The sequence below is a fragment of the Chelonia mydas genome, chromosome 24 (assembly GCF_015237465.2).
Source record: "Chelonia mydas isolate rCheMyd1 chromosome 24, rCheMyd1.pri.v2, whole genome shotgun sequence".
Classification (NCBI taxonomy): Eukaryota; Metazoa; Chordata; order Testudines; family Cheloniidae; genus Chelonia; species Chelonia mydas.
Genome location: NC_051264.2, coordinates 3,544,111 through 3,570,180, shown reverse-complemented (window position 1 = coordinate 3,570,180; position 26,070 = coordinate 3,544,111). Strand labels below are relative to the sequence as shown.

Below are 26,070 nucleotides of genomic sequence, written 5' to 3'. Positions count from 1 at the left end.
GCAGACCCCTGCCCATGCCGTGGCAGTAGGGCAGAGAAGGGACCCAGGGCAGGGAGGGACTTCAATAAACAAATACATGTTCGGGACCTAGCCGCTCTGGGCCCCGGGAGCTCCGACTCCAAAGAGCCCGGAGGGGGTGGGGATGCCACGCCCAACTCGTCCGGCCGGGCCAGGTGCACTGCAAAGCCCGGTGCCCCCAGGCCTCCACAACCCCCTTCCTGCCCAAGGCCAGGCACTGAAGGGCCAGGCACGCAGACCGGGACCGCAGATCGGGAGGCAGCAAGCTGCCCCTGGGGGGTGAGGGTTCCTGGCCGGGCAGGGAACGGTCGAGTGCTCATCTCCCAGGCTGTGCTGGGCCAGCCGGGATTCCTTTCCCCTCCGTGCGCCCCACTGTCTGAGCGGTGCCCAGGCAACCGTGTCGGGCCATGCTGGGCTCGCCCCACAAGGGCTGCCAGAGATGCGCACAGCAGCTGCTCTCCAGTGCCACCTTCCTTCCCATCAGGCGTTCCCTCGGCAGCAGGAGGAGAGAAGCCACCCGATGCACCAGCCCTTCCTGCCTCAGCCACGATGCCCACCGTTCACTGCTTCCCGCAGCCCCAGCTTGGCTAGGACAGGCGCCCCCTGGCAGCGGTGATTCCCACAGTGACACACCTCATTGCCCGGGCATAACCCCTCCTAAGCTTCAGCCGAAACATTCCCTTCCCCCTTGCCACCCTGCACCAGCATTCCTCAGAAAACCCCACAAGGAGGGTGATGCCAGGAGCAGGCGTAAGCCAGAGATGCAGAGATCATTATACCGTGGAGTCAAATGGTAGAGACTTTATTTATGAGATGGGGGGTTAACCTGTGGAACTCACTGCTACCCGGTATCCACAGTATTAAAATACAGCCAATCCTAGATATTTATGTGAATAACGAGATCCACGATTCCACCATTGGCTCAGAGAGTTGATGGCCCCATTGCCGGACCCAGTGTTTCTGCTTCGCTCCCGACTCAGTGACATTAACCCTTCGGAAGCTGCAAGTGAGTGTGTCATCCCTCGCCCCCTTTGCATCCCTTGGCCTGGCAGGCTGGGGAACGCCTGGGGCCGGTGGAATTGGCAGTTACAGTGGAAGCTCCTCCGGTCTTGGTCCCATCTCCGCTCCCTGCCGGGGAGGCCGTGCTACGCGATGACCCCAGTGCTCAGGGCTCCCAGCGCCAGCAGCAGGATGATGAGGCAGTAGGACAGCGATGAGGCCAGGGACTGGTCTGGTGGGGTAGCTAAACAAGAGCGACGGGGTCAGTTCCTGTCGGGGGCGACTGGCGATGCCGGGGCGTTGCTGCATGGCTGGGGCAGGGGCTGGGATACCCAGGGACCTTCCCCCCCACCCCCCATTCCATATGGGGCAAGAGGAGATTGGGCAAACAGGGCTGGGTCTGGGCAGGGCCGTGCCGGCCTCGGTGCCAGCGTCTCCTCTGGGGAATCGGAGTCAGTTCTGCCCAGGAACCCCCCGTCCGTGGAGCTCGGTGCCTGAGGACTCTGACACGGAGCAGAATGAGGAGAGTGGGAAGTGATAGGGCTCAGACCTGCCCCTTGGTCCCCCCCAAGTCTGAGCCCCTTGCTCTGCCGGCTCCCTGTGAGCAGCTCATCAAGTGTCTGCAACGCTGCGGGATGTGGCCGCCCTCCCCGGGCCCTGCCCCACTGATGTTCCAGACCCTTCCCCTGAGCTTCCCCCCTGGTAGGGACCTTCTTAGAGCAAAGACCAGCTCTCCCTGTCCCCGCGCTGGGCAGCGCTTTCCCAGGGGGTTACCTAGACACAGGTCCTTTGGGGAGACCATCCTGGAGCTGTTACTTGCGGGGTGCCGGGCCGTGCAGGCGACGGCCGGGAGAGCCTCGAAAGGTCTCAGAGAGACGAGCAGAATGGGTCCGGTGGATACGACCGCGCCGCTGGCCGTTCGAGTCCAGCTGTAGGCCACGCGTCCCCCTCTCTCCCCGGCCATGCAGCGCAGGGTGTAGTTACAGGTTCCACTGGCACAGGTCACCGCGTCACAGACGATCGTTGTCGCTGGCACTTGCTCTGCGGGGAGGGGGAGGGAGAAATGGGATAAAATCCCTGGCACAACTCCGTAGCGGCTGCCTGGAACCGCTGGAGGAAGCGGAGAGCAGGAGGGCGGGTGGAGCACCTGCCCATAGATGGCTGGTCAAATAGTGTCAAAAATACTGTAAAGCATCAATTTATCCGAACAGTAACGCCGGTAACAAGATACGGTTGTGGTCGCCAGTCCGCTTAGCCTCAGCTACTTCTCTTTAATCGCCAAAAAAAGTTACTGACCGAGGTGGCGGGTGGCCCCCCGCTTCAGGGAGGCTAGCCCCACAGCCCCGCCTCTTCCGCCCAAGCACACCCCCCCTGCTGCCAGAGCCCCGAGCCTGCCCCAACTGCGGCTGGAGGAGCCCCAGACCACCCCAACCCCTGGCCGCCGGCTGGAGCTCAGCCCCCGCCGGCTTCAGGGGAGAGGGGGAGTGAAGGCAGGCTCTCAGAGCGGAGCATGGGTGGGGCCGGGGCCTGGGTTAGGGGAGGCTTAGCCTGCCCTGGCCTTCGATACCCATACTTAAGCTAGGCGGGCAGCTGGCCAGCTCTTCGAGCAGCTCACTTTGCATTCTCTTATTTTTTTTTTTTATCTGCTTCACGTAGATCCTAGCCATCATCCCCGTCAGCGAATTCGTCCGTCTGTCCGTCTTCCTCTTCACTGGAAGAACATTGAGTCAGTTCTTCATCTGCCATTTTCTTCCTGATTTTACACGGCGACACAGCAGGGGAGACTTTCTGTCTCTTTCTGGATTTTCAGTGCATGATCCCCAAACCGGCCAGCTGAGCCATTTAAAGTGTTACAGGCATTTCTGCCGCTGTAACGAGATTGCAAGGCGGACGCTGCTTTGATTTAAGTGCGGGGATTGCACTCCGCACGGTTTTACGGCTGGCCAGGCTGCCGCTTACGCCATAACTTGCTACCTCCATCCGAACGGTCTGTTCGCTGGTTTAGCCTTCAAAATTCGCATGAGATGCTCTGAGGTCACAAGCAGAAATGGAATCACTGTCGCAGACGTCTTGGAAGCGTGGATCTAGAAGGTAGACAGCAGGGTGTGGGTCTCACGGGGTTCACACCACTCATGGCTGGGGCGCCTCCTTGTGGCTCACCGGGGGATTGGCTCACCGCTGGGGCGCCTCCTTGTGGCTCACCGGGGGATTGGCTCACCACCGGTTTGCTGCACTGCCGCTTGCCGGTTCTTGCCTCCCTTGCCCCAGTCGCGCACTTGGCGGCTTCTCTCATGCTCCGCGAGCTCCAGCGCTTCCTCTTTGTGGCTTGGCCCTCTGGCCAGGTGGCTGCAGTTTCCTCCCTTCGCGGGGATCAGAGTCTAGCTAAATAAACTGCCTCGGGAAGTCTTCAAAATCCACTGCCCTGCCCCTGTTACCCTCCCCGTCAGTGACTGGGAGGGAAGGCCAGGCCCTCCCTCTACACCGGCTCCCTACAATCCCCAGCTCAGGTCCAGGTGGCCTCCTTCTAACTGCTTCCTGCTCCCTTCTCTCAACCCCGAGAGTGACTGACTCTCCCCCTGGCCCCGCCAGGCCCTTTCTGCTTTCCTCTCCCTGGTTTTATACCAGCCCAGCCAGGCTTCAGGCTCAATTCGGGCTGTCTATCCAGCCCACACCTTACCCAGGTGCAGCCCATCCTGTCAGGTAGCCCCTCCCTGAGCCCTTTTAACCCCTTGAGCGGCGATGTAGGGTGAACACCCTGTCAGTGCGGGAGTGATCCCTTAGTTTTTCTGTGGTGTTGTCCCTTTCCTTCCACTCTTGTGAGTGGACTATGTTCACTGCTCTCACGAGGATGTGTCTGAACATTCAGGAACCCGTTCTGGGCATCAGACGACGCAGAAGTGTCATTTCCCGCATTCTGAATGGACTGAACGCCGGGTTCAAGCAGTGAACTGAATGTTGAGCTTCACATTTGAAAGACATGAAGAATGTCACGGTGGGCTGTCCACACCTGGCCACCCCTTGCCTGACAGCTGCGGAGCGACGCGCCTTCCTGCACATTGGAGGATCTCTGAGACGGTTGGTAGAAGATGCCCAGCAAGTACCATGAGATGTTCTCGGCACGGCTCTGCTAATGATGCTGGAGAAAGGTTGCTGGGTCTTGTTTGGTTTTGAAAACCAGGACGACGCTCTTCCCTTTTGACCCGTGTGGAGAGAAAACAGTCAGATCTTCAGCTTCCCCGGCGAGAAGCGGCCTTGTCCGGGCAGCACGGCCGGACTCCCGATGGCGGGAGTGCTCGTTTGTCAACAAAGCCCATGCAGCCTCCATATGAGCCGCGGTGTTGGTCCCAACCCCAGACCGTTCCCTGGACCCAGTTTGTTGGTGATATATATATATATTTTTAACAGGTCTGCAATCTGCTGGCCTGGTGAGCAATGGACCAGACAGTGTGGCAATGCTCAGCTGCACACGGGAATGAGTAAAGCACCGGCTGTGGGGTCGTTACCGTGACGTCATGCCGGTATTGCTCCATCCGTCTGATGCTAGAGACACTTGAGGGGCTTGCGCAAGAAGAACCCCGAGGGCTGGGGTCACAAAGGAACGTAGGGACACAGAGCCGCCGCGCCTAACTCGGGGGGGCCTGGGACGCCACTGAGATTCACAAGCCTGAGTCTGGCGCCCGGGCATCCCGTGCAACCAGTGGGGACCGATAGGTACAAAGGGATTCACGCTGGGCAGGGAGCCCTCCCCCTCTCATGGCCTTTGCTGCCTGTCTCTGCTGGGGACTCTCAGCTGGGAACCCTCTCTTGGGCGTGGGCTGCCGAGGCCTCCCCTTGTACCATGTAGCCCCGTGTGAGGGCCCTCCCCCGGCTGGGAGAAGGGGTTTGAACAGGGAGCTGCCACCTCGCGAGTGAGCGATATAACCGCTGGGCTCTGGGATAGCCTGATGGGGGGCGGGGGGCTCTTTGGATCTCTGATTAATGAGTGGCTGGAGCAGGGGATCGGATCCTGGAGCTCCCTGCTGGTTCTCTTTGCGGCCCCATGACTCTGCACTGGCCCAGCCACAGGGACACTCCACCCCATTCCCTTGATATCTCCCTGGGGGGGGTGCGGGGGGCAGCAGCTTTCTCAGAGGGGGAGGTGGGGCAGGGGATTGCTGGGGTGAAAGGGCCCCTTTAAGTGCAAAAAAGTGTTGGAGACCAGAGTGGTTTAATTGAAATAGTCGTGGGGTCAGGGCGGAGGTGGGGACCCGATGCCAGCTCTCTCCAGGAGAGCCCCGGGCAGCGTTTCCCTGCGGAGGGCATTACCTGCACAGAAGTCCTTCGGGGAGATGGTCCTGGAGCTGTTCCCGTCGGGGAGACGGGCCGTGCAGGTGACGTCCTTGTGAGCAGCCTGGTGCCGCTGAGGGATGTGCACGGTGGAGTCCGTGGACAGAACGCTGCTGGGTGCGTTACTCCAGCTGTAGGTCACGTTCTCCCTTCCGTCCCTGATGGCGCAGCGCAGGGTGTAGCTACAGGAGTCCTCCTCACAGGCCACTGAGTCACAGGTGATGGTGGGTGGCAGTTGTCCCTCTGGGGGGGGGGAAAGAAACATGGAACAGGCTGAAATTCCTGCAGCAACTTACTAGCCGCTGCCTGGATCTGCTGGGGGAGCAGCACGCAAGGAGCCCTCTGCATCTTCGCAGCGCTCTTGGGGCAGGGGCAGGGGCAGGGGGACATGAAGGTAATGGGACAGCTGGGAGGGGGCGGACGAAGGAGGGATCATCTGGGGGGCCCAGCTTGGGGATCGGTTGGGGGTTGGAGCTGGTTGAGATTTTCCAATGAACATCTTTTCCATCTGAAAATTTGGTTTTGTCAAAACTGCCATTTTCGGCGGGGGAAAAGCTGATGCCAAGAAAAATGAACACCTGCTTCGGAAACCTGAACAAGCAAAACCCCAACCGTTGCATTCGAACGGTCTTTCCCCTCCACCCTTTGGAGTCCACCCTCAGTGGCAAGGTCGCTGTGGAAACCGATCAGTATTTCGACACCTAGTGTTTCAGAGGGACTGAAAATGTCGAAATGTTTAATCTCCTGATTGGGATCTTTTGCAACTTTTCATGCCACTATTTTATTCTTCACATCCCGACTGGGGACAAAAGCAGATGTCGAAATGGCCCTGTGCAATGGAAACGTTGTTCCTGACTAACTCTCTTGGGGTGACCAGCGCTGGAGTTGTGGGATGGGGAAAGCAGACCAGGAAGTGGAGCCCTGGGTTGGGTGGGGGAAACCTCTATTCCAAGAGGAGTTTGGGTTTCGGATGGGCCAGGACCATGTGGGGCAGTGACCAGAATGGGGGAAGGAAGCTGCAGCAGAGCACAAGTGGGAAAGGGCTTCAGAAGATGGAGGAGCAGGGAGACAGGGCTGGCGAGCAGTGGAAGAGACAAGCGCGAGGCGGAGGACAAGAAGAAGCAGCCGCACTAAGATGTTTGCAAGCGGCTGTGAGTTTCCTGAGCAAGGCGGGTTCCAGGCTCCATCAGGGTTCCCCCTGCCCCAGCACTTACTGGACACGCGCAGCGTGAATTCCCTGTAGGCGAATTGCTCTTTGTCTGTGCTGAATTCCACGGTGTAGCTGCCCATGTCCTCCATCCTCAGGTTGGTGATCTGAAGCGAGTAGCTCTCATCAGGGAATCGCAGGCGTCCCTTGTAGGATAGGTCAAACACCAGGACATGGGGAGGTTTCCCTGCGGTGACGGTGGCTAGACTGCTTGTGTTTACTGCCCAGGCCCCGTGTTTAAATTTCTGTGCTGCTGGGATCCTCAGGGGGAAAGTGACCGATCCTCCCAGAATCCCAGTCAGCTCCGACTCGTCTGCGGCTGCTCTGGAGTACTCTGGTGCACGGGAGGGAAGAACAGGGAATAGATGGACCATGGACACACCAAGCCAGTTCCCTCCGCGGTCTCTGTGCATGCTACACAGGAACCAGGGGGAGTCACAGATTACAGGAGTGGGAGGGGGAAAAATTGTTTCCCCTGGATCTGGGCTCAAACCCCAGAGATTGCAGATCTGGATGTCAAACGTCCCATGGCCGGGCAGCCTTCCCACCTGGGGTGTTGGTTTGGATATTACAGAGCGAGGGGCCATTTGTGAGGTTGAGAGCCGGATCTGGCTTTGGAACACATCCGCTCTTGGGGGACAGAGATCTGGTAGCAGGAGGGGGGGTCTAACCCTTGCATGGGGTGCAGACTCTAGACAAAAGACCCTCAAAAGGGACAAAACCCCTCACTGTGCTAGAGTGGGATACAGCTTTTCCAGGGGTTTTATCCGCGTAGCCAAGGGAAGCTGGTGATCCTATTACAGCCCATTGAACGGCTGAACGAATCGGTCTGTCTCTCTCCATGCCCACCCATCTCTCTCCCCCCGCCCCCGGGTGCCGGCGAATGGTGGGTCATGCCATAACCAGCATAGCAGAGGGAATAGCTGCTGCCACAAAAATAGTCTTGCCAGCATCTCCATCTCACAAATTATCTTCCAGATGCTTTAGCAGCCGGGCTCTGATGGTGCCAGGGGGGAACCTCGAAGCCCTTAGGGCAGCAGGTCTCCTGGGAGAGGCAAGTTCCACCCCTTTGCAGGGCTGGTAGCTGCCTCTCAGGCCAGAAGTAGCCAACGTGACATTTCTGTTGGTATTTCTACATCCCCACTAGCGGTTCGGGGCTGGGAAGCAGACGAGCAAGGAAATGTAGGTCGAGATCCTGGGCCTGATTCTCCACCGCTCTGCATCTTGCGTAACCACCTCCCCCAGGGCAAAGCCAGGGTGAAATGCTCCTGGTGCGATCCGGGAGCATTTCACACGCAGGGCCGCGGAGGATCAGGCCCGACCCGGGGGTCCTGGAAAAGTCGTCTTGGTGTGAATGAGACGGATCAACCCAAAGGGTCAGGTTGGTCCCACCCGCCCCGTGGCTCACGCTGGGCCGGGCCCAGCTGTTGTGCAGGTGCAAGGAGGGGCCGTTTCATCTCGGCCTCGTGACTGTCCTCCGGGAATCGCCCCCCCCCCCACACTCCCAAGCTCCTCTGCTCTCCTGAGCTGGGCTCTCGTTTGCTCCCTCTCCAGGGGCCTGTGTAGTTTGGTGGCCCTGCTGCGGCTTTGTGTGCAGGTCACGCTCGCAGCGTGACTGGCCCACGGCAGGCCCTGGGCAGGGGGTGGGGAGCAGGGAGTGGGAAGCACGAATCCGTGCGGAACCCCCCCCCCCCACCCCGAGCAGCCGCTGGGAGCTGCCAGGGAAGCAGTAATAACCCTGCCCCTGCCCACCGCCCTGCTACCCCTAGGGACAGGGGCTCAGGGCATCCCATGCTGCACCACGGCCACCTCGCAGGAGTCCCCCCTCCCTCCCTCCCTCCTCTCAGCCTCCAGACCCACAACCTGACCCCTCCTTCTCCCTCCCCCAAGTCCTCCCGTCTCCCTTCCCCAGGCCCCTCCTGGCAACGCTCTATGCTTTGCCCTGCCATCATGCAGGACATCCCTCCCAGCATCGTCCCTCTGCTGCGGGGAGATGGTCCCCCAAGAGCAAAGGAGCGATCTCGGGCCTGCCCAGACCCTTCCCTTGGCCATCCCAGGCTCTTCAGGGTCTGTGTAGCTTCCCACAGGTCTTGCCCTCAGCTGCTAGAGAGGAGGAGACCCTGCAGGGTGAGGTGAGCTGGGAGTGCAGGGCTATTCCAGCCCCTGGCTCTACGCTGATGCCCCTCAATCCTGACATGCAGCCCCCACATTCCAGCCCTGGACTCCCCTTCCCTCCTTCAGCTCTGCTGATAACCCTCAATCCTGACGTTCAGCCCCCACCCCCCTCCCCGGTTATTCCAGCCCTGGCTGAGGAGCTGTTTGCTGGGCTGCATTAACTCTATGTGGAAAAGAAGGCAAATGGATTGAATCAAACCCTAGACTCCCAGTCGCCCCAGGTGTGGGGTTTGTGGGTGACCCATGTGTCACCATTTCCTGCACCCAATTCAGACAGATCACTCACCGCCAGGCTGCAGAAGCAGAAGCAGCAAAAGAAAAGAAGGTCGAAGAAGAGCCCCTTCCATCCTGACAGCGTGGGGCAGCGGGTGTCGGAGAGCCTCACCAAATCGAGCCAGAGCCTGGAGTGGTTCGGATGGGGACGTGTGGCTGGCAGGGCGATCCTGGCTACCCTCTGTGGCTGAGGATGGACTGCAAAGAAATGAATTGCCCTGTGGCTCTGCAATTTCTCCACCGGGAGATGGGATTTGGCAAGACCACACCCCACTGGCAGTGATGTGATTCAACTCTTGGGGTGAGTCACCCAATGAGCTCAAAGCAGCCGAGATCCCTAACCCCACAGGTTGTGTCATGCTGAGCGCGGGGCTCCACTCAGCTGGGCTCAAGCCCAGGGCGCTGGGTTGGGGAAGGGTCCTCTAATTGCTCAGGGCTGAAAGGCGCGGCGGGTGGGACTGAAACGGGCATGGTTCCTGTGATATTGGATGGTTCTGTCTATTGCATCGGAGAGCCTGCCAGAAACTGTTTAGTAAGCACATGGTAAAAAAATATAAAGGCAGGTTAAGAAAGAAACATTTAAACTATTAAATACAAGGCTAGGTTAAGAAAAGAGCATTTAAAAAGAGTTAAGTTAAAAGAGAGAACAGGGCAAGAAAAGTGAAAAGAAAACCCCTTTGCAAAGGGCAAAGATAGACAGCATGTGGTTGAGGCAGAGAGAGAGAGAGAGGGAGAGAGATCTTACCCTTCCAAGTGTTTCTGTGGAAAGAGGCAACTTCCCAGGTTCACAGCCCCTCAGGCTTGTTATCACCGCCTTTGGGTTGGCCCAATCAGATCTTGTTCTACAGCAGTGTCATACGATTCATTTTCCGGAACCAATCCTATAGTCCCAAGGTTTTTAAACAAGAGCCACCCCCCCTCCCTTTAACAGCATTAATCTTATCTTAAAAAAAAGACCCCAAGCATTTTTCCCACCATGTAGCCCTTTTAAAGAGGGCCTTTAATAAAAGTTAAAACCATAAGCCCTTAGTAACAAACAATTTTAAAAATTTCCCCCCTATGTTTTAGACTAACATTGGTTATTTTTTAATAAGGATAATTTGAAGCTGCAGCAAAACCCCTGTTAGCAAAAACAGCATCTGTGAGCCAGTGGATCAGAGATAAGAAGGCTGCTTCTTCCCCAAACTTTTTAACAAATGCAAGTAAAAGTTATATTAAGTCTTGTAAAGGGATAAACACTTTAAAAGACAAACCTATATTGTCAAGGTTCCTTCCCCACTCTGAACTCTAGGGTACAGATGTGGGGACCTGCATGAAAACCCTCTAAGCTTATTTTTACCAGCTTAGGTTAAAACTTCCCCAAGGTACAAACTATTTTTCCTTTTGCCCTTGGACTTTATTGCTGCCACCACCAAGTGTCTAGCAAATATATAACAGGGAAAGAGCCCGCTTGCAAATGTCTTTCCCCCCCAAATCCTCCCCAAACCTTACACCCCCTTTCCTGGGCAAGGCTTGATAAAAATCCTCACCAATTTGCATAGGTGAACACAGACCCAAACCCTTGGATCTTAAAAACAATGAAAAAGCAATCAGGTTCTTAAAAGAAAAATTTTAATAGAAGAAAAGGTAAAAAGAATCACCTGTGTAAAATCAGGATGGTAAATACCTTACAGGGTAATCAGATTCCAAACATAGAGAATCCCTCTAGGCAAAACCTTAAGTTACAAAAAGACACAAAAACAGGAATATCCATTCCATTCAGCACAGCTTATTTTATCAGCCATTTAAACAAAACAGAATCTAACGCATCTCTAGCTAGATTACTTCCTAAGTTCTAAGACTCCATTCCTTTCTGTTCCCGGCAAAAGTATCACACAGACAGAGAGAACCTTTGTTTCTCCCCCTCTCCAGCTTTGAAAGTATCTTGTCTCCTCATTGGTCATTTTGGTCAGGTGCCAGCGAGGTTATCCTAGCTTCTTAACCCTTTACAGGTGAAAGGGTTTTTCTCTGGCCAGGAGAGATTTTAAAGGTGTTTACCCTTCCCTTTATATTTATGACATGCCCCGCAAATCACAGATAGGGTGAAACGCTGGCTGTGATTTCTTCCTGGAGCTCTAGGAGAAAACACAGTTAATAAGACACATGCACCTCTAAATATACTACCAAGTATATAAAGACTAACAATATTTTCCACATCTCAAAGATGATTTTAACCAGTTGATTCTGGGAAACTTTCACGGGAGAGTGCATTAGCCACTTTGTTAGAAGCTCCTGAGATGTGTTGGATGTCGAAATCAAAATCTTGGAGAGCTGAACTCCACCGAATAAGTTTTTTGTTATTTCCTGTGGCGGTATGAAGCCACTGTAGTGCAGCATGGTCAGTTTGCAGGTGGAAACGCCGTCCCCAAACGTATGGATGTAGCTTTTCCAGAGCGTAGACAATGGCGTAACATTCTTTTTCACTGACTGACCAGTTGCTTTCCCTCTCAGACAGCTTCTTGCTGAGAAACACTACAGGGTGGAATTCTTGATCCGGTTCTTCCTGCATTAAAACTGCTCCCACACCACGCTCGGATGCATCTGTGGTTACTAGGAACGGTTTGTCAAAGTCTGGGGCCCTTAGCACAGGGTCAGACATGAGTGTCGCTTTAAGCTGGTTAAAAGCCTTCTGACACTCTTCAGTCCACTGAACGGCATTTGGCTATTTCTTTTTGATTAGGTCTGTCAGTGGGGCAGCGATTTGGCTGTCTTGAGGTCCAAATCGCCTGTAATATCCGGCCAAGCCTAAGAAGGATTGGACCTGTTTCTTTGACTTTGGGACAGACCACTTTTGGATAGCATCCACTTTGGCCTGTAGGGGGTTGATTGTTCCTTGACCCACCTGGTGTCCAAGGTAAGTCACTCTGTTTAGGCCTATTTGATCCTTCTTAACCTTAACAGTTAGTCCTGTCTCCCTTATGTGCTCAAAGACTTTTTGTAGATGTTCCAGGTGTTCTGCCCAGGAATCCGAAAATATGGCCACATCGTCAAGGTAGGCGACTGCATATTCTCCTAATCCCGCTAGGAGACCATCTACAAGTCTTTGGAAGATGGCGGGTGCATTCCGCAGCCCGAAAGGGAGCACATTAAATTCATACAGCCCGACATGGGTGGTGAAGGCTGACCTTTCCTTGGTGGATTCATCTAGTGGTACCTGCCAGTACCCCTTGGTTAAGTCCAAGGTAGAGATGAACTGGGCCCGTCCCAGTTTCTCTAATCGTTCATCTGTGCGTGGCATTGGATAGTTGTCGGGGCGAGTTACAGCATTTAGCTTACGGTAGTCCACACAAAAACGTATCTCCCCATCTGGTTTGGGAACTAGAACCACTGGAGATGCCCATGCACTGCCAGAGGGGCAGATTACCCCCATCTGTAACATATCCTGGATCTCCCGTTCTATAGCAGTTTTAGCTTGAGGAGACACCCGGTAAGGTTGGACTTTAATTGGGTGAGCATTACCTGTGTCAATGGAGTGGTATGCCCGTTCAGTCAGTCCTGGGGTGGCTGAGAACGTTGGCGCGTAGCTAGTGCACAGCTCCTGGATCTGCTGTCGCTGCATACACCCAAGGGTCATGGAGAGGTTCACCTCTTCCACGCCACCAGCACTTTTCCCTTCGTAGTAGACACCTTCAGGCCACTCAGCGTCATCTCCTCCCTGGGCTGTAGACTGACAAACCTTTAGTTCTTTGGAATAAAAGGGCTTTAGAGAATTAATATGATACACCTTAGGCTTTCGGTTGGAGGTGGGGAATGCTAGGAGATAATTAACAGCTCCCAGGCGCTCCTGGACTGTGAATGACCCTTCCCACAATGCTTCCATTTTATGGGCCTGGAGCGCCTTTAAGACCATGACCTGGTCCCCTACTTGGAAGGAACGCTCTCTGGCATGTTTATCATACCAGGCTTTTTGCTCTTTTTGAGCATCCTGTAGGTTTTCTTTAGCAAGGGCTAAAGAGGTTCGGAGGGTGTTTTGTAGGTTGGTTACAAAGTCCAGAATGTTAGTTCCTGGAGAAGGTGTAAATCCCTCCCATTGCTGCTTCACCAACTGTAATGGCCCCTTAACCTCGCGGCCATATACAAGTTCAAATGGTGAAAACCCTAAACTGGGATGTGGTACAGCTCTGTAGGCAAAGAGCAACTGCTGCAACACTAGGTCCCAATCATTGGAGTGCTCATTTACGAATTTACTTATCATGGCCCCCAAAGTTCCATTAAACTTCTCCACCAGGCCATTTGTTTGATGGTGGTAAGGGGTGGCAACCAAGTGATTTACCCCATGAGCTTCCCAAAGGCTTTCCATAGTTCCTGCCAGGAAATTAGTTCCTGCATCTGTAAGGATGTCGGAGGGCCAACCTAGCCTGGCAAAAATGTCTGCTAGTGCCTGGCACACACTTTTAGCCCTGGTGTTGCTTAGAGCTACTGCTTCCGGCCATCGGGTGGCAAAATCCATGAAAGTCAGTATGTACTGCTTCCCTCTGGGTGTCTTTTTTGGAAAAGGACCCAGAATATCCACAGCTACCCGCTGAAATGGAACTTCAATGATGGGGAGTGGCTGGAGAGGGGCTTTGACCTGGTCTTGGGGTTTTCCCACTCTTTGGCATACCTCACAAGTCCGGACATAGGTAGAAACATCCTTGCCCGTTCCCTCCCAGTGGAATGACCTCCCCAAACGGTCTTTGGTCCTGTTCACCCCAGCATGGCCATTAGGATGATCGTGGGCTAAGCTCAAGAGCTTGACCTGGTACTTAGTTGGAACCACCAACTGTCTCTGAGGATGCCAGTCTTCCTGGTGTCCACCAGAAAGAGTTTCCTTGTATAAAATTCCTTTTTCTACAACAAACCTGGATCGATTAGAAGAGCTGAGAGGTGGTGGGTTGCTCCGTGCCGCCGTCCAAGCTCTCTGGGGGCTTTCATCTGCTTCTGGTTCGGTCTGGAACTGTTCTCTTGATGCTGGAGACATCAGTTCCTCATTGGATTGTGGACCTAGGCTTGGTCCCTCTGGAAGCGATGTAGGGGATGGGGCTGTTTCCATTGACTGTGAACCGCTCTCCGCTGGTGCACTATGTTGGGGTTCAGGCTCCGGATGAGCCTCTGGTGTAGGGTTATTGGCTGCTGCTGGGTCAGGTTCGGTGGGGCCCTCTGGGGTTGGGGTTGCAAGTACTGGATTCAGTGCTGACAATGGGTCTGGTGCTGGTTTTTCCGCTGGTTCCGGTTCTGGGACTGGTTCCGTCTGGGTCTCTGGGACTGGATCCACTACTGCTGTTGCAGACATTGGCCCGGGGTCTGGGTCCACCACCTCTGACCGGGTCCTGGTAGAAGTTTCCAGAACAGAGCTAGGTGTGACGGCTTGTTTAGCCTGGCTGCGGGTGACCGTTCCCACCCTCTTGGCCCGCTTCACATGATTGGCCAAGTCTTCCCCCAACAGCATGGGGATGGAATAATCATCATAGATTGCAAAAGTCCACGTTCCTGACCAGCCCTTGTACTGGACAGGCAACTTGGTTGTAGGCAAATTGAAAGAGTTGCACTTGAAGGGTTGAATTGTCACTTGGATCTCTGGGTCGATTAAATTTGGGTCCACTAAGGAAGCATGGATAGCTGACACTTGTGCTCCGGTGTCCCTCCACGCAGTGACCTTCTTCCCGCCCACACTCACAGTTTCCCTCTGCTCCAAGGGTATCTGGGAGGTATCTGGGCCTGAGGACCTCTGGTGTGATTCCGGTGCAATGAACAGTAATCTGTTGGGATTCTTGGGGCAGCTGGCCTTCACGTGCCCCGGCTCGTTACATTTAAAACATCGTCCAGCTGACGGATCACTGGGGCGAGGTGGGTTGCTGGAGAATGGGGTGGTGGGATGATAAGGTGTCTGCAGGGTTCCTTGAGGGGTAGTTCGGGCCTTGGGATGCCCCTGGTAGTAGGGTGTGGTCTGAGGTTGTCCCTTCTGGTATCCGCTCCAACTGCGACCAGTTTTTTTCTTTTCTGCCACCTCCACCCATTTGGCTCCAATCTCCCCCGCCTTGATTACAGTTTTGGGCTTCCCATCTAGGATGTATCTTTCTATTTCCTCAGGAACACCCTCTAAGAACTGCTCCATTTGCATTAGGAAGGGCAAATCTTCTGGAGATTTAACACGTGCTCCTGATATCCAGGCATCCCAATGTTTCACAATGTGGTAGGCATGTTGGGTAAATGACACGTCTGGTTTCCACCTTAGGGCTCTGAACCGCCGATGGAAATGCTCAGGTGTTAGCCCCATTCCGACTCTCGCCTTGGTTTTAAACAGTTCATACTTGTTCATGTGTTCCTTAGGCATTTCAGCCCCCACCTCAGCTAAGGGTCCACTGAGCTGCGGCCTCAGCTCTACCATGTATTGGTCTGTAGAGACGCTGCACCCAAGGCAGGCCCTTATGAAGTTTTCTAAGAAAGCCTCGGTATCATCGCCTGCCTTGTAAGTGGGGAACTTCCTGGGATGTGAAGCGGTACCTGGAGAAGGATTGCTATTCTGCTGAGCCTTTGCCTTCTCCATCTACAGTGTATGCTTCATTTCTTTTTCTCTTGCCTCCATAGCTCTCCTGTGGGCAGCTTCCCTTTCCTCCTGAGCATGCTTCCATTCTTTTTCCTTTTCCTCCATTTCTTTTTCCCTTGCCTCCATAGCTCTCCTGCGGGCAGCCTCTTGGGCTTTTTCCTTTTCCTCTGTTTCTTTTTCCTTTGCCTCCATAGCTCTCCTGTGTGCAGCCTCTTTGGCTGTTTCTGTTTTGGGCTCTGTCATGTTTGACTCTCTGTTTTTAACTAATTTTACACCCGAGAGTTAGAAATAAAACAAACAAAAAAACTTGGCTTGTAAAATTTTGCTGTGCTGTAACCGGATACCTATGTTCTCTGATAGTGATTGTCAGCCTACAGAAAAATCCTTAAAAAAGAAAAAATTGATTTCAAAATGATTTCAAGTTAATCCCACCGCTCTGCCACCATGTCAAGGTTCCTTCCCCACTCTGAACTCCAGGGTACAGATGTGGGGACCTGCATGAAAACCCCCTAAGCTTATTTTTACCAGCTTAGGTTAAAACTTCCCCAAGGTACAAACTATTTTTCCTTTTGCCCTTGGACTTTATTGCTGCCACCACCAAGTGTCTAGCAAATATATAACAGGGAAAGAGCCCACTTGGAAACGTCTTTCCCCCCAAAATCCTCCCCAAACCTTACACCCCCTTTCCTGGGGAAGGCTTGATAAAAATCCTCACCAATTTGCATAGGTGAACACAGACCCAAACCCTTGGATCTTAAGAACAATGAAAAAGCAATCAGGTTCTTAAAAGAAGAATTTTAATTGAAGAAAAAGTAAAAAAAATCACCTCAGTTAAATCAGGATGGTAAATACCTTACAGGGTAATCAGATTCCAAACCTAGAGAATCCCTCTAGGCAAAATCTTAAGTTACAAAAAGACACAAAACCAGGAATATCCATTCCATTCAGCACAGCTTATTTTATCAGCCATTTAAACAAAACAGAATCTAACGCATCTCTAGCAAGATTGCTTACTAAGTTCTAAGACTCCATTCCTTTCTGTTCCTGGCAAAAGTATCACACAGACAGAGAGAACCTTTGTTTCTCCCCCTCTCCAGCTTTGAAAGTATCTTGTCTCCTCATTGGTCATTTTGGTCAGGTGCCAGCAAGGTTATCCTAGCTTCTTAACCCTTTACAGGTGAAAGGGTTTTTTCTCTGGCCAGGAGGGATTTTAAAGGTGTTTACCCTTCCCTTTATATTTATGACATATATGAAGACACATCCCTTTATTTACAGGTGTGTTTCAATAAAATAGAGCATGCAGAAACCAGCTTTAAAACCACAGGTCCTTAGTAACAGACAGTTTATATTCCCCTTATTTTGTAAACCAGTGGATCAGAGAGAAGAAGTTTGTTTCTTCCCCCACTTTTTAACAGAGGTGAAAGTTATAGTATGTCTTGTAAAGGAATAAACACTGTAAAAGACAAGCCTGTATGAAGACACATCTCTTCATTTAGCACTTTTGCCTACGTTTCAATAAAAAAAAGCATGCAGAAGCACCCCAGGCCTAAACACAAACCCTGACTAGGAAAAAGTTTTTAAAAGCTTTCCCCTATGCTGTTAGTGAGAACAATTTGAAGCAGCCTTTTTAAGCTGGTGGATTAGAAAAGAAGAAGACCACTTTGAAAAACAAGTCTATGTGAAGAAATAATTTTTCATTTAGCCCTTTTGCATAGGTGTTTCAATAAAAAGTTTCAGAGTAACAGCCGTGTTAGTCTGTATTCGCAAAAAGAAAAGGAGTACTTGTGGCACCTTAGAGACTAACCAATTTATTTGAGCATGAGCTTTCGTGAGCTACAGCTCACTTCTCACTCATGCTCAAATAAATTGGTTAGTCTCTAAGGTGCCACAAGTACTCCTTTTCTTTTTGTCAATAAAAAGTGAGCACGCAGAAACAACCCAGGGTAAAAAACACAGAAAACCTGTTTATAAAAGTAATGTATAGTGATAAAAAAGTTCCCCCCTGTGTTTTGGACTAACATGAGTCATTTTTTAGTAAGGACAATTTGAAGCAGCGTGATTTTGCAGCAAAGCCACCGTCAGCGCAAACAGCCTCTGTAAGCCAGTGGATCAGAGATGAGAAGGCTGCTTCTTTGCCTGCTTTTTAACAAATACAAGTGAAAGTTATATTAAGTTTTGTAAAGGAATAAACGCTTTAAAAGACAAGCCTGTCTGAAGACAGAGCCCTTTAACATTTTTACGTGTGTTTCAATTAAAAAAACAGAAAAATGAGCATGCAGAAAACACCCCAGAGTGAAAACCGCAGAACCTTAGTAACAGCTAGTTTATATTCCCCTTATTTCGTAATCCAGTGGAGCAGAGAGAAGTTTATTTTCCTCCCCACTTTTTGACAAATCCATGCGAAAGTTATATTAAGCTTTCTTTTTCTTTTTTGCTTATTAATTTACCCAGAGTAAGTAATTACTACCTGGGGGAGCAAACAGCTGTGTATATCTGTCTATCAGTTAAGTCTGCAGCTTTGGGTGCGTGGATCAGACCTGGGTCTGGGTTTGCAGCAGGCTGGCGTGTCTGGCTCGACAAGGCAGGGTTCTGGAGTCCCAAGCTGGTGGGGAAAATGGGCTCGGAGGTCGTCTCAGCACATCAGGTGACAGTCCCAAGGGGGTCTCTGTGACCCAACCCGTCACAACGGAGGCTTGGCGTGAATGAGAATCTGGCCCTGCATCCCGGGGGGTTGCAGGTTCTCTGCTACATAAAGGAATGCGCAAAGGAATTGAAGGTACCTCCCCATGGCTGGCAGCTCAGAGCTGGGATAGGGACACAAATCCGGGTCGGGTGCGAGCAGGAGCAATGTGGGGAAGATGGTGACTGAGCCTGGGCCCCGAGGAAACCCCGCAGTGCGTATGATGCCACGAGCAGGATTATCCCAGAGATACCAAGATCATGACCCTGTAGAGTGCAGAGGCCTGGGAAGGGCCTGGGAAAGGTCTGGGAAGCCTGGAAGGGCCTGGGAAGAACCAGGCGCTGGAGCAGCCGTGAGGACTGAGCAGTGTGTTCTGGGTTGGGGGATTGGTGTGGGCTGGGCACATAGGGACTGTTTACACTCTGGGACAATAAACCAGCCCCTGGAAGGGGTATATTTAGACACTGGGGTCTTTTCAAAATGAAGGGAACTGAGGCAGGCGCACCTGTTGTGCTGTCTGCGGCTGCCAGAGGGCGCCTCTGAGCCGGGCTGATTCTCCACCACATCTCCCGCCACACAGAGGGACCCAATACTTCCCCTCCTCCCACTCAGTGACATCCACCCGTCGGAAGCTGCAAGCGAGCGTCCCCCCGGAGCATCCCTTGGGCTGGCGGGCTGGGGAACACCCAGGCGGGATGAGCTGCTGCAGTGGGAGCCCCTGTGCTCTCAGTCCCGTCTCCGGTCCCTGCCGGGGAGGACATGCACCGCGATGATCCCGGCGCTCAGGGCTCCCAGCACCAGCAGCAGGACGATCCCCTTGACGTGGCAGTAGGACAGCGAGGAGGCCGGGGCCGATGGGGAAGCTAAACAAACAAAGGTGATGGTGTCAGTTCATGCAGGGGGCAACCGGCAATGCCCCAAGAGCACAGCAGGGGAAGGGGTCGGGGTGCCTGGGAACCTGCCCCCCCACTCCTTATGGGGCAGGAGGAGACGCTGTGTGAACAGGGCTGAGTCTGGGCCTGGCCCCGCTGACCTCGGCGCCGGTGTCCCGTCTGGGGAATCAGAGTCAGAGGCCGCGTCCTGCCCCCAGTGCCCAGAGCGGGGCCCAGGGGGCTCTGACGCGGCTCAGACTCCTCCGGAGCAGAGTGAGGTGACGGGGCCCAAAACAGCCCCTTGGGCCCCCACTCTGAGACCCTCGCTCTGCCGGCTCCACCCTACGCCCCCCCCCCCCCCCCCCCCCCCGTGAGCTGCTTATCACACCTGTGCAGGGCTGGGCTGGGACCCCTCCCCTGGGCAGCCTGCGCTGATGTTTCTGCCCCTCCCCCTGCTACCTCCCAGGTAGGAGCCTTCTCAGAGCCGGGGGGGAGGGGGGGGCTGATGCGGCCCCTTATGTGAGTCAGTGTTTGAGATCAGGAGCGTTAAATGACTAAACTTCTCGGGGTTCCCCCCCCCAGTGTCTCAGCCTGTGCACGACTCTCCTTGGGCCCAGGCTGCTCCCCACTGACCCTGCGACGCTGCTCTGGTGACACAGACGACTCGAGTGCAAACCGCTCCCTGACGGGCAGGTTGACAGGTTAAATCTGCAGCGAGGTGGCTTCTGGGGCTGCAGGGGGCCAGGTTGCATTTGGTATCAAAGGCCTGGGACTGGTCCAAAGGCAGCGACCCGATGCCAGCTCCCCCCACGTGAGCGCTGGGCAGCGCCATCCTGCAAGGGGAGTTACCTGCACAAAGGTCCTTTGCAGAGGCCGTTGTGGAGCTGTGACTGACGGGGTTCTGTGCTGTGCAGGTGACGGCCAGGTGAGCATCACGGGGTCCCTGGGAGATGGTCAGAATGGGTCCAATGGACACCACAGCACCCCCTGCTGGGCAAGTCCAGCTGTAGGTCACATGCTCCCCTCCATCCCTGACGGTGCAGCTCAGGTTGTAGTTACAGGTTTCGGTCACACAGGTCACTGAGTCACAAAGGATAGTTGGCTCCGGTACTCGCTCTGCACGGGGGAGAGAAACATGGAATGGGCTGAAATTCCTACAGCATCTTGCTAGCCGCTGCCTGGATGTGCTGGGGGAAGCCGAGCGCAAGGAGCTGTCTGGCTCCTCGCAGCAGGGTTGGAGCAGGGGCAGGGGATTGGGGAGACCCTGCCCCAGCTGGAGGTGGGGGGAAGAAGGGAGGGATTGATTGGGGGTGCTGGAGAAGCGTTGGCCAGGAGGCCCAGCCTGGAGCTAGTTGAAATTCTTCAGTGAAATGGGTTTCCATCAGAAAATGGGGTTTTGGTGGAATTGGGGAGATGGGGGTGGGGCCTGCAGAAAGCGGCCGGGCAGGTGAGCCCTGGCTTGGGTGCAGGAAACCCGCGTGCCAAGAGGAGTTTGGGTTTCTGAGGAGCCAGGGCCGTGTGGGGTGGGAGCAGTGGGGCAGCAGCCAGGGCAGGGGAAGAAAGTTGCAGAGGAGAAGCGGCAGAGAGGCAGAGCTGGGGGTCGGGAGTGGAGGGGACAGGAACGAGGAGGAGGAGAAGCAGCCGCACTGAGAGGTCTGCACAGACGCTGGGACCCTGCAGCCCTTGATCTCCCGGAGGAGCTTCCTGAGCAGGGCGGGTTCCAGCTTCCACCGGGGTTCATCGGCCCCACACTCACTGAACACACGCAGCAGGAAGTGTCTGTAGATGTCTGGCTCTGTGCTGATTTGAGCTTTGTAGGTGCCCGTGTCCTCCATCCTCAGGCTGGTGATTTGAAGCGAGTAGCTCTCGGCAGGGACTCTCAGGCGTCCCTCGTAGGATGCGTCTGACACAATGACATGGGGGGTGTTTCCTGCTGCTACAGTTACTACACTCCTCGTTGTGTTTACTGTCCAGGAAACAGTTTTAACTTGCTCTGCTGGGATCCCCAGAGGGAAAGTGACGGAGCCCCCCAGAATCCCGTTCAGCTCCGTCGCGCCTGCCTCTGCTCTGCCGTACCCTGCCCCACGAGAGAGAACAGGAGCCTTTAGGACCAGGTCGACCACACGCCCCAGGTCCCCTCCCCAGCCCTTGTGACACGTTCCCCCGGGAACCAGGAGCGCTGCTGTTCCCGGGCCAGAGAACAGCCGGGGAAGGGGACAGTACCCTTTCCTTTGGAGCTGGACCCAAACCCTCCCAGATTTCAGATCCTGGTGTCCAGAGCCCCATGGCTGTGCGCCTTCAGCCCTGCGGCTGCGATATTACAGAGCCAGGGGCCAGCTGTCAGATGTGGGTCCGGATCTGGCTTTTGAACACGTCAGAACTCAGAGGGTTGAGATCCGGTAGCAGTAGGAGGCTCTTTCCCTCTGCTGTGATCCAACCACTAGAGGGGGACGGAGAGCTGCCCTGTGCCAGAGCGGCTTACAGGCTTCCAGAGGCGTTTTTCCTGCCCAGGTTGAGTGGAGGCTGATGATCCTATTGCAGCCCATTGATGGCCGAGTCTGCTTCTCCCCTTACCCACTCGTCTCTCTCCCGGGGGTTCTTACCCTGGTGCCCAGCACCCTGGTATCTGAGCACCTGCCAGGAGTAAGGGAGACAGCTTTGCTTCCCTTCTCCCTTCCCAGCAGGCTCGGGCGGTTTCATGATCCCCACTGGACTGAGCTGAGCGGGGAGTGACTGTGCTGAGTTGGGGGCTAGTGCAGGAAGTTTGGCTGAAGAGGTGACTTTGCACCTTGTTCTGAATGTGGGGAGGTTTTAGATCCTTAAGGGGAGGGACCTGCCTAAGGTATGGTGCAGGCATTTTAGGCTCAGAGGGGTCTACAGTGCTCCCCAATGAGCCTTGGGGGGCAGGAGCTTGGGGCAGACCCAGCAAAGCCGCCTTTGGCTGGGGAGGGGGCATGAGTCTCCCAGGCCCATGGCAGGGGCTATTTGTGGGGGCCCCCATTTCCCTCCTAACTTTGCAGAGGATTTGAGGTGGTCCTCCCGATGCTCCATAAATTCCCCAGATTGCCCATCCCGTCTTTGTGCACCTCCTGTGGTCAGTGGGAGATGAGGAGCCCCCAGTCTCTTTCAGGGGGTGCATTAGACGCTCTCTGTCCAAGGGTGCCGATTAGGTAGGGAATGGGGTGCTGCCATCCCCCTGAGGTTCATACAGGAGGTGTGCTCCCAGGGGGAGCTCTTCACTGGATTGTGAGTTCTGCAGAGAGCTGTTTCTCTCAGCTTGTGTCCCTGGGCAGGGGGTCAGTGTTTTCTTTCCAAATAGAGGCAGGGTGATTAAGATAGGAAATGGCTGGTAATTAAATGAAGGACCTGGAAGTGGTTAGATGAACGTGTAAAACAGGAATCCCTCTGTGGGTGGGGGGTTGAGGAGAGAAGGCAGGGGACTCAGAAGAAATACAGCCAAGCCCTCTGAGCCAAGGCTACATTCAGAACAGAGGAAGGTGTGCGGGGCATAAGTGAAAAGAAGGGGCCAAACCCCAGGGCAGGGCTCGCAGTGGTACAGAGAAGTTCCCACTCTACCTGTGGTACTTATGTGGCCCCATCACCGCAGTATCTGAGCGCCTCCCATCACAGCCCCTGGATGAGGTAGAGTGGGGCTGTTATCCCCATTGTACAGATGGGGCACTGAGGCACACACAGATTAACAGCCAGACTTTCACAGGTATTTAGGCACGGAGTGGGATTTTCAAAAGCGCCTAGAAAGTCCGGTGCTTTGTAAACCCCACTAGATGCCTGGCTGCATCCTTGGGTGCCTAAAAACCTTTGAGACACTGTCCCTAAATCACTGACCTGAGGTCAGATGGGAAGTCTATGGGGGGTGGGGTGTTGTGTTAAAGACCCTGCTGGAAAGTAACTAGCCTTTCAAGAGAAGTGAACGCTGTGTTGCCAACTCTCGTGAGTTTGTCATGAGTCTCATGCTAAATATCTTTTCCCTTAAAACCCCGGCACCTGGAGTCAAGTGATATGTGATGATTTCAGCCTTCATTCTTAAAGAACAATGGAGTTTCTAGCTCTTGTGACTGTAGAGAAAGCTTCAAAATGTGACCCCCGTGCACCTTAAAGGCTCAAAAAGCAGAATGTAAAGAAAAAACCCACCAAGTCTATTATTTTTTATATACTCGGATTATTTTAAAGCCAATCTCATGATTTTTGAACAGTTGGGGTTGGCAATACTCTGAAAGTGACTTGAAAGTGTCAGTTTCACTCCTGTTTAAAGTCATTTTCTAGTCTATTACTTCTAGTGGGACAACACCCCTAGAGCGGGGGGCAGGTGCAGTCTAAATTCACAGGGCCTTCCCCTAATACGATGTTTCCAAAAGCTAAAGGGTCTATTCCAAGCTTGATGAACTGCAAAAAAGAGATAGAAAGTCCTCTAGGTTTTTCTACCATTGTTTCTAGAGTTGTATGCAAGAGTTAGTAACAAAGGAAGAATATACATTAACATTTTAAGCCGAACCAGTGTCCCTTAAGTGACTTGACACAAGAGGCCAGAACATGTTAGTATTAGAGCTGAGTGGGCCTAATATTTATTAAATTTTCTTTCTTTATAGAGGAATTAGAAACTATTATCTGACAGGAGCACTGTACCTCAGTGATTATCTGCAAAAAAACAAGAGTTTTCAGGTGCCCAAGTAGCCTCTGGAATCACAGTTAAAGTGCCCCCTTCTCCCCCACCGAAATCTGAAATGATGGCCCTGTCTCTGCCACCATTTCCTGCCCTGGAATTTAGACAGATCACTCACCGCCGTGCTGTAAAACCAAGAGGAGCAAGAGAAGGGAAGGCCGTAGAGCCCCCTGCATCCTGACAGTGAGGGGCAGGCAGAACGGGCGGCCGTCAGTCCATGTAACGGGTGTCCTGATTGAACAGAGCCAGAGCGGGCTGGCCGGCAGGGTTTCCTGCGTGGTCGATCCCTGATGGTGCCGAGGAGCTGCAGAGAAATGACCCACCCCACAGCTTTGCAACTTCCCCTGCGAGATGCTCTTTCCTTTTGCAATAAGTCGTGCAATGAGCTCAAAGCTGCCGAGTTCCCTAAACCCCGCAGGGTGCGTCACTCTGAGCGCCAGGCTACACCCAGCCGGGCTCCTGGCAAGGGGTCGTGTCGCCTTTGGTCAATGCAAGCCCAGGGCGCCGGGTTGGGGAAGGCTCCTCTCATGGGCCTTGCTCAGGGCTGAAAGGGACACGGCTCCTGCGACATTGGATAGTTCTGTCTATTGCATCCTAGAGCCTGCCATGCTAGGAATTGTCAGAGCCGGGGGAGGGGATAGGTGAGCTGATGCGGTCCCTTAAGTGACTCAGTGTTTGAGATCAGGAGTGTTTAAGAACTAAACCTCTCGGGGTTCCCCCCAACATCCCCCCTAATATCTCAGCCTGCGCATGGCTCTCCTTGGGCCCTGCCGGAGGCTGCTCTGGTGATACAGACAAATCAAGTGCAGCCCGCTCCCTGATTGGCAGGGTTACAGGCTAAAATCTGCAGCGAGGTGGCTTCTGGGGTGGAGTGGGAGGTGGCAGATTCGGTTTGGGGTCAAAGGCCTGGGATAGGCACACAGGCCATGACACAAGGCTAGCTGTCTCTGCGTCAGCACTGGGCAGCACCTTGCTGTCAAGGGAGTTACCTGCACAAAAGTCGTTTGGTGAGACCTTTGTGGAGCTGTGACTGACGGGGTTCTGTGCTGTGCAGGTGACGGCCAGGTGAGCATCACGGGGTCTCTGGGAGATGGTCAGAATGGGTCCAATGGACACCACAGCACCCCCTGCTGGGCGAGTCCAGCTGTAGGTCACATTCTCCCCCCCCATCCCTGGCGGTGCAGCTCAGGTTGTAGTTACAGGTTTCATTCACGCAGGTCACTGAGTCACAGTCGATAGTTGGCTCCGGTCCTTGCTCTGCGGAGGTGCAGAGAAACGTGGAACAGGATGAAATCACAGCAGCCTCTTATTAGCTGCTGCCTGGAACTGCTGGGGGAAGAAGAGCACGGGGAGCTCTCTGCATCTTCGCAGCATGGTTGGAGCAGGGGCGGTGGGGAAGTGTGATGCTGTCACAACTAGGAAGTGGGGGGCAGAGGGAAGGAAGGGATCATTTAGGGGATTGGGGGTTGCAGGGAGGCCCAGCCTGTAGGCTTGTTGGGGGTCTGAGCTGATCAAAAGTTTCCAGTGAATTTTTTTTCTGTTGGAAAATGTGGGTTTGTTGCAATTGATATTTTCCAGGGGGAATCGTCCATTTCAGTGGAATTTTTTAATTTTCCAGAGGCACATTTGGAAACAAACCGTTTCATTTTGAACGGACATTTCCGCTCAATGCACCATTTTATTGGCACGGTAGGTTGAAACGTCTAAGTAACCAATCAAAGCTTTGAAACAAAACTTTTGCTTTGATTGAAAACGTTGAAAATTTTCCTTTCTGAATTGAACATTTTCAAACTATTTTGTTCCATGAACATTTTTGCTCCTTCCACTTTTCCTCTTGATGCAGAAGGAAAACCGCTGTAGAAATATCGGCATGTCCTGCGGGATGGGAATTCTGTCTGACCAGCTCTGTTGGGGTGAAGATCACTCTGGAGCTGTGGGGTGAGGAGATCAGGGTGGGGCCTGGAGAAGATGGATGAATAATGAAATGCTGGGGTGGGTGAAGGAAATCTACATGCCAAGAGGAGACTGGGTTTCTGATGGACCAGGTCTGTGTGTGTTCAGGGAAGGGGCTGGAGCAATGGGGTAGCAGCCGGGATGGGGGAAGGTATCTGCAGAGGACAAGTGGGAAAGGGCTGTAGAGAAGGAGCAGAAAGGCAGGGCTGGGATGTGGGGGAGTGGCAGGGACAGGAACGAGGAGGAGGAGAAGCAGCCGCACTAAGAAGTCTGCACAGACCCTGGGACCCTGCAGCCCTTGATCTCCCAGAGGAGCTTCCT

General features: G+C 53.8%; 1 protein-coding gene across 2 annotated transcripts; it reads right to left on the bottom strand.

Moving 5' to 3' along the window:
• Positions 1-804: 804 nt before the first annotated feature.
• Positions 805-16,623, bottom strand: LOC102941731 (SLAM family member 9). 2 transcript variants are annotated; one of them, XM_043535227.1, is made up of 6 exons: positions 16,578-16,623; positions 9,012-9,196; positions 6,558-6,884; positions 5,323-5,586; positions 1,792-2,058; positions 805-1,261 (listed from the first exon to the last, which is right to left on the bottom strand). In XM_043535227.1, exons 2-6 carry the CDS (start codon positions 9,070-9,072, stop codon positions 1,164-1,166), a joined length of 1,017 nt encoding a protein of 338 aa, XP_043391162.1. In that variant the 5' UTR covers positions 9,073-9,196; positions 16,578-16,623; the 3' UTR covers positions 805-1,163. The 2 variants fall into 2 exon arrangements, with proteins under 2 accessions (XP_043391162.1, XP_037738654.1); XM_037882726.2 differs by lacking the exon at positions 16,578-16,623 and adding an exon at positions 9,744-9,898.
• Between the last annotated feature and the right edge of the window lie 9,447 nt (positions 16,624-26,070).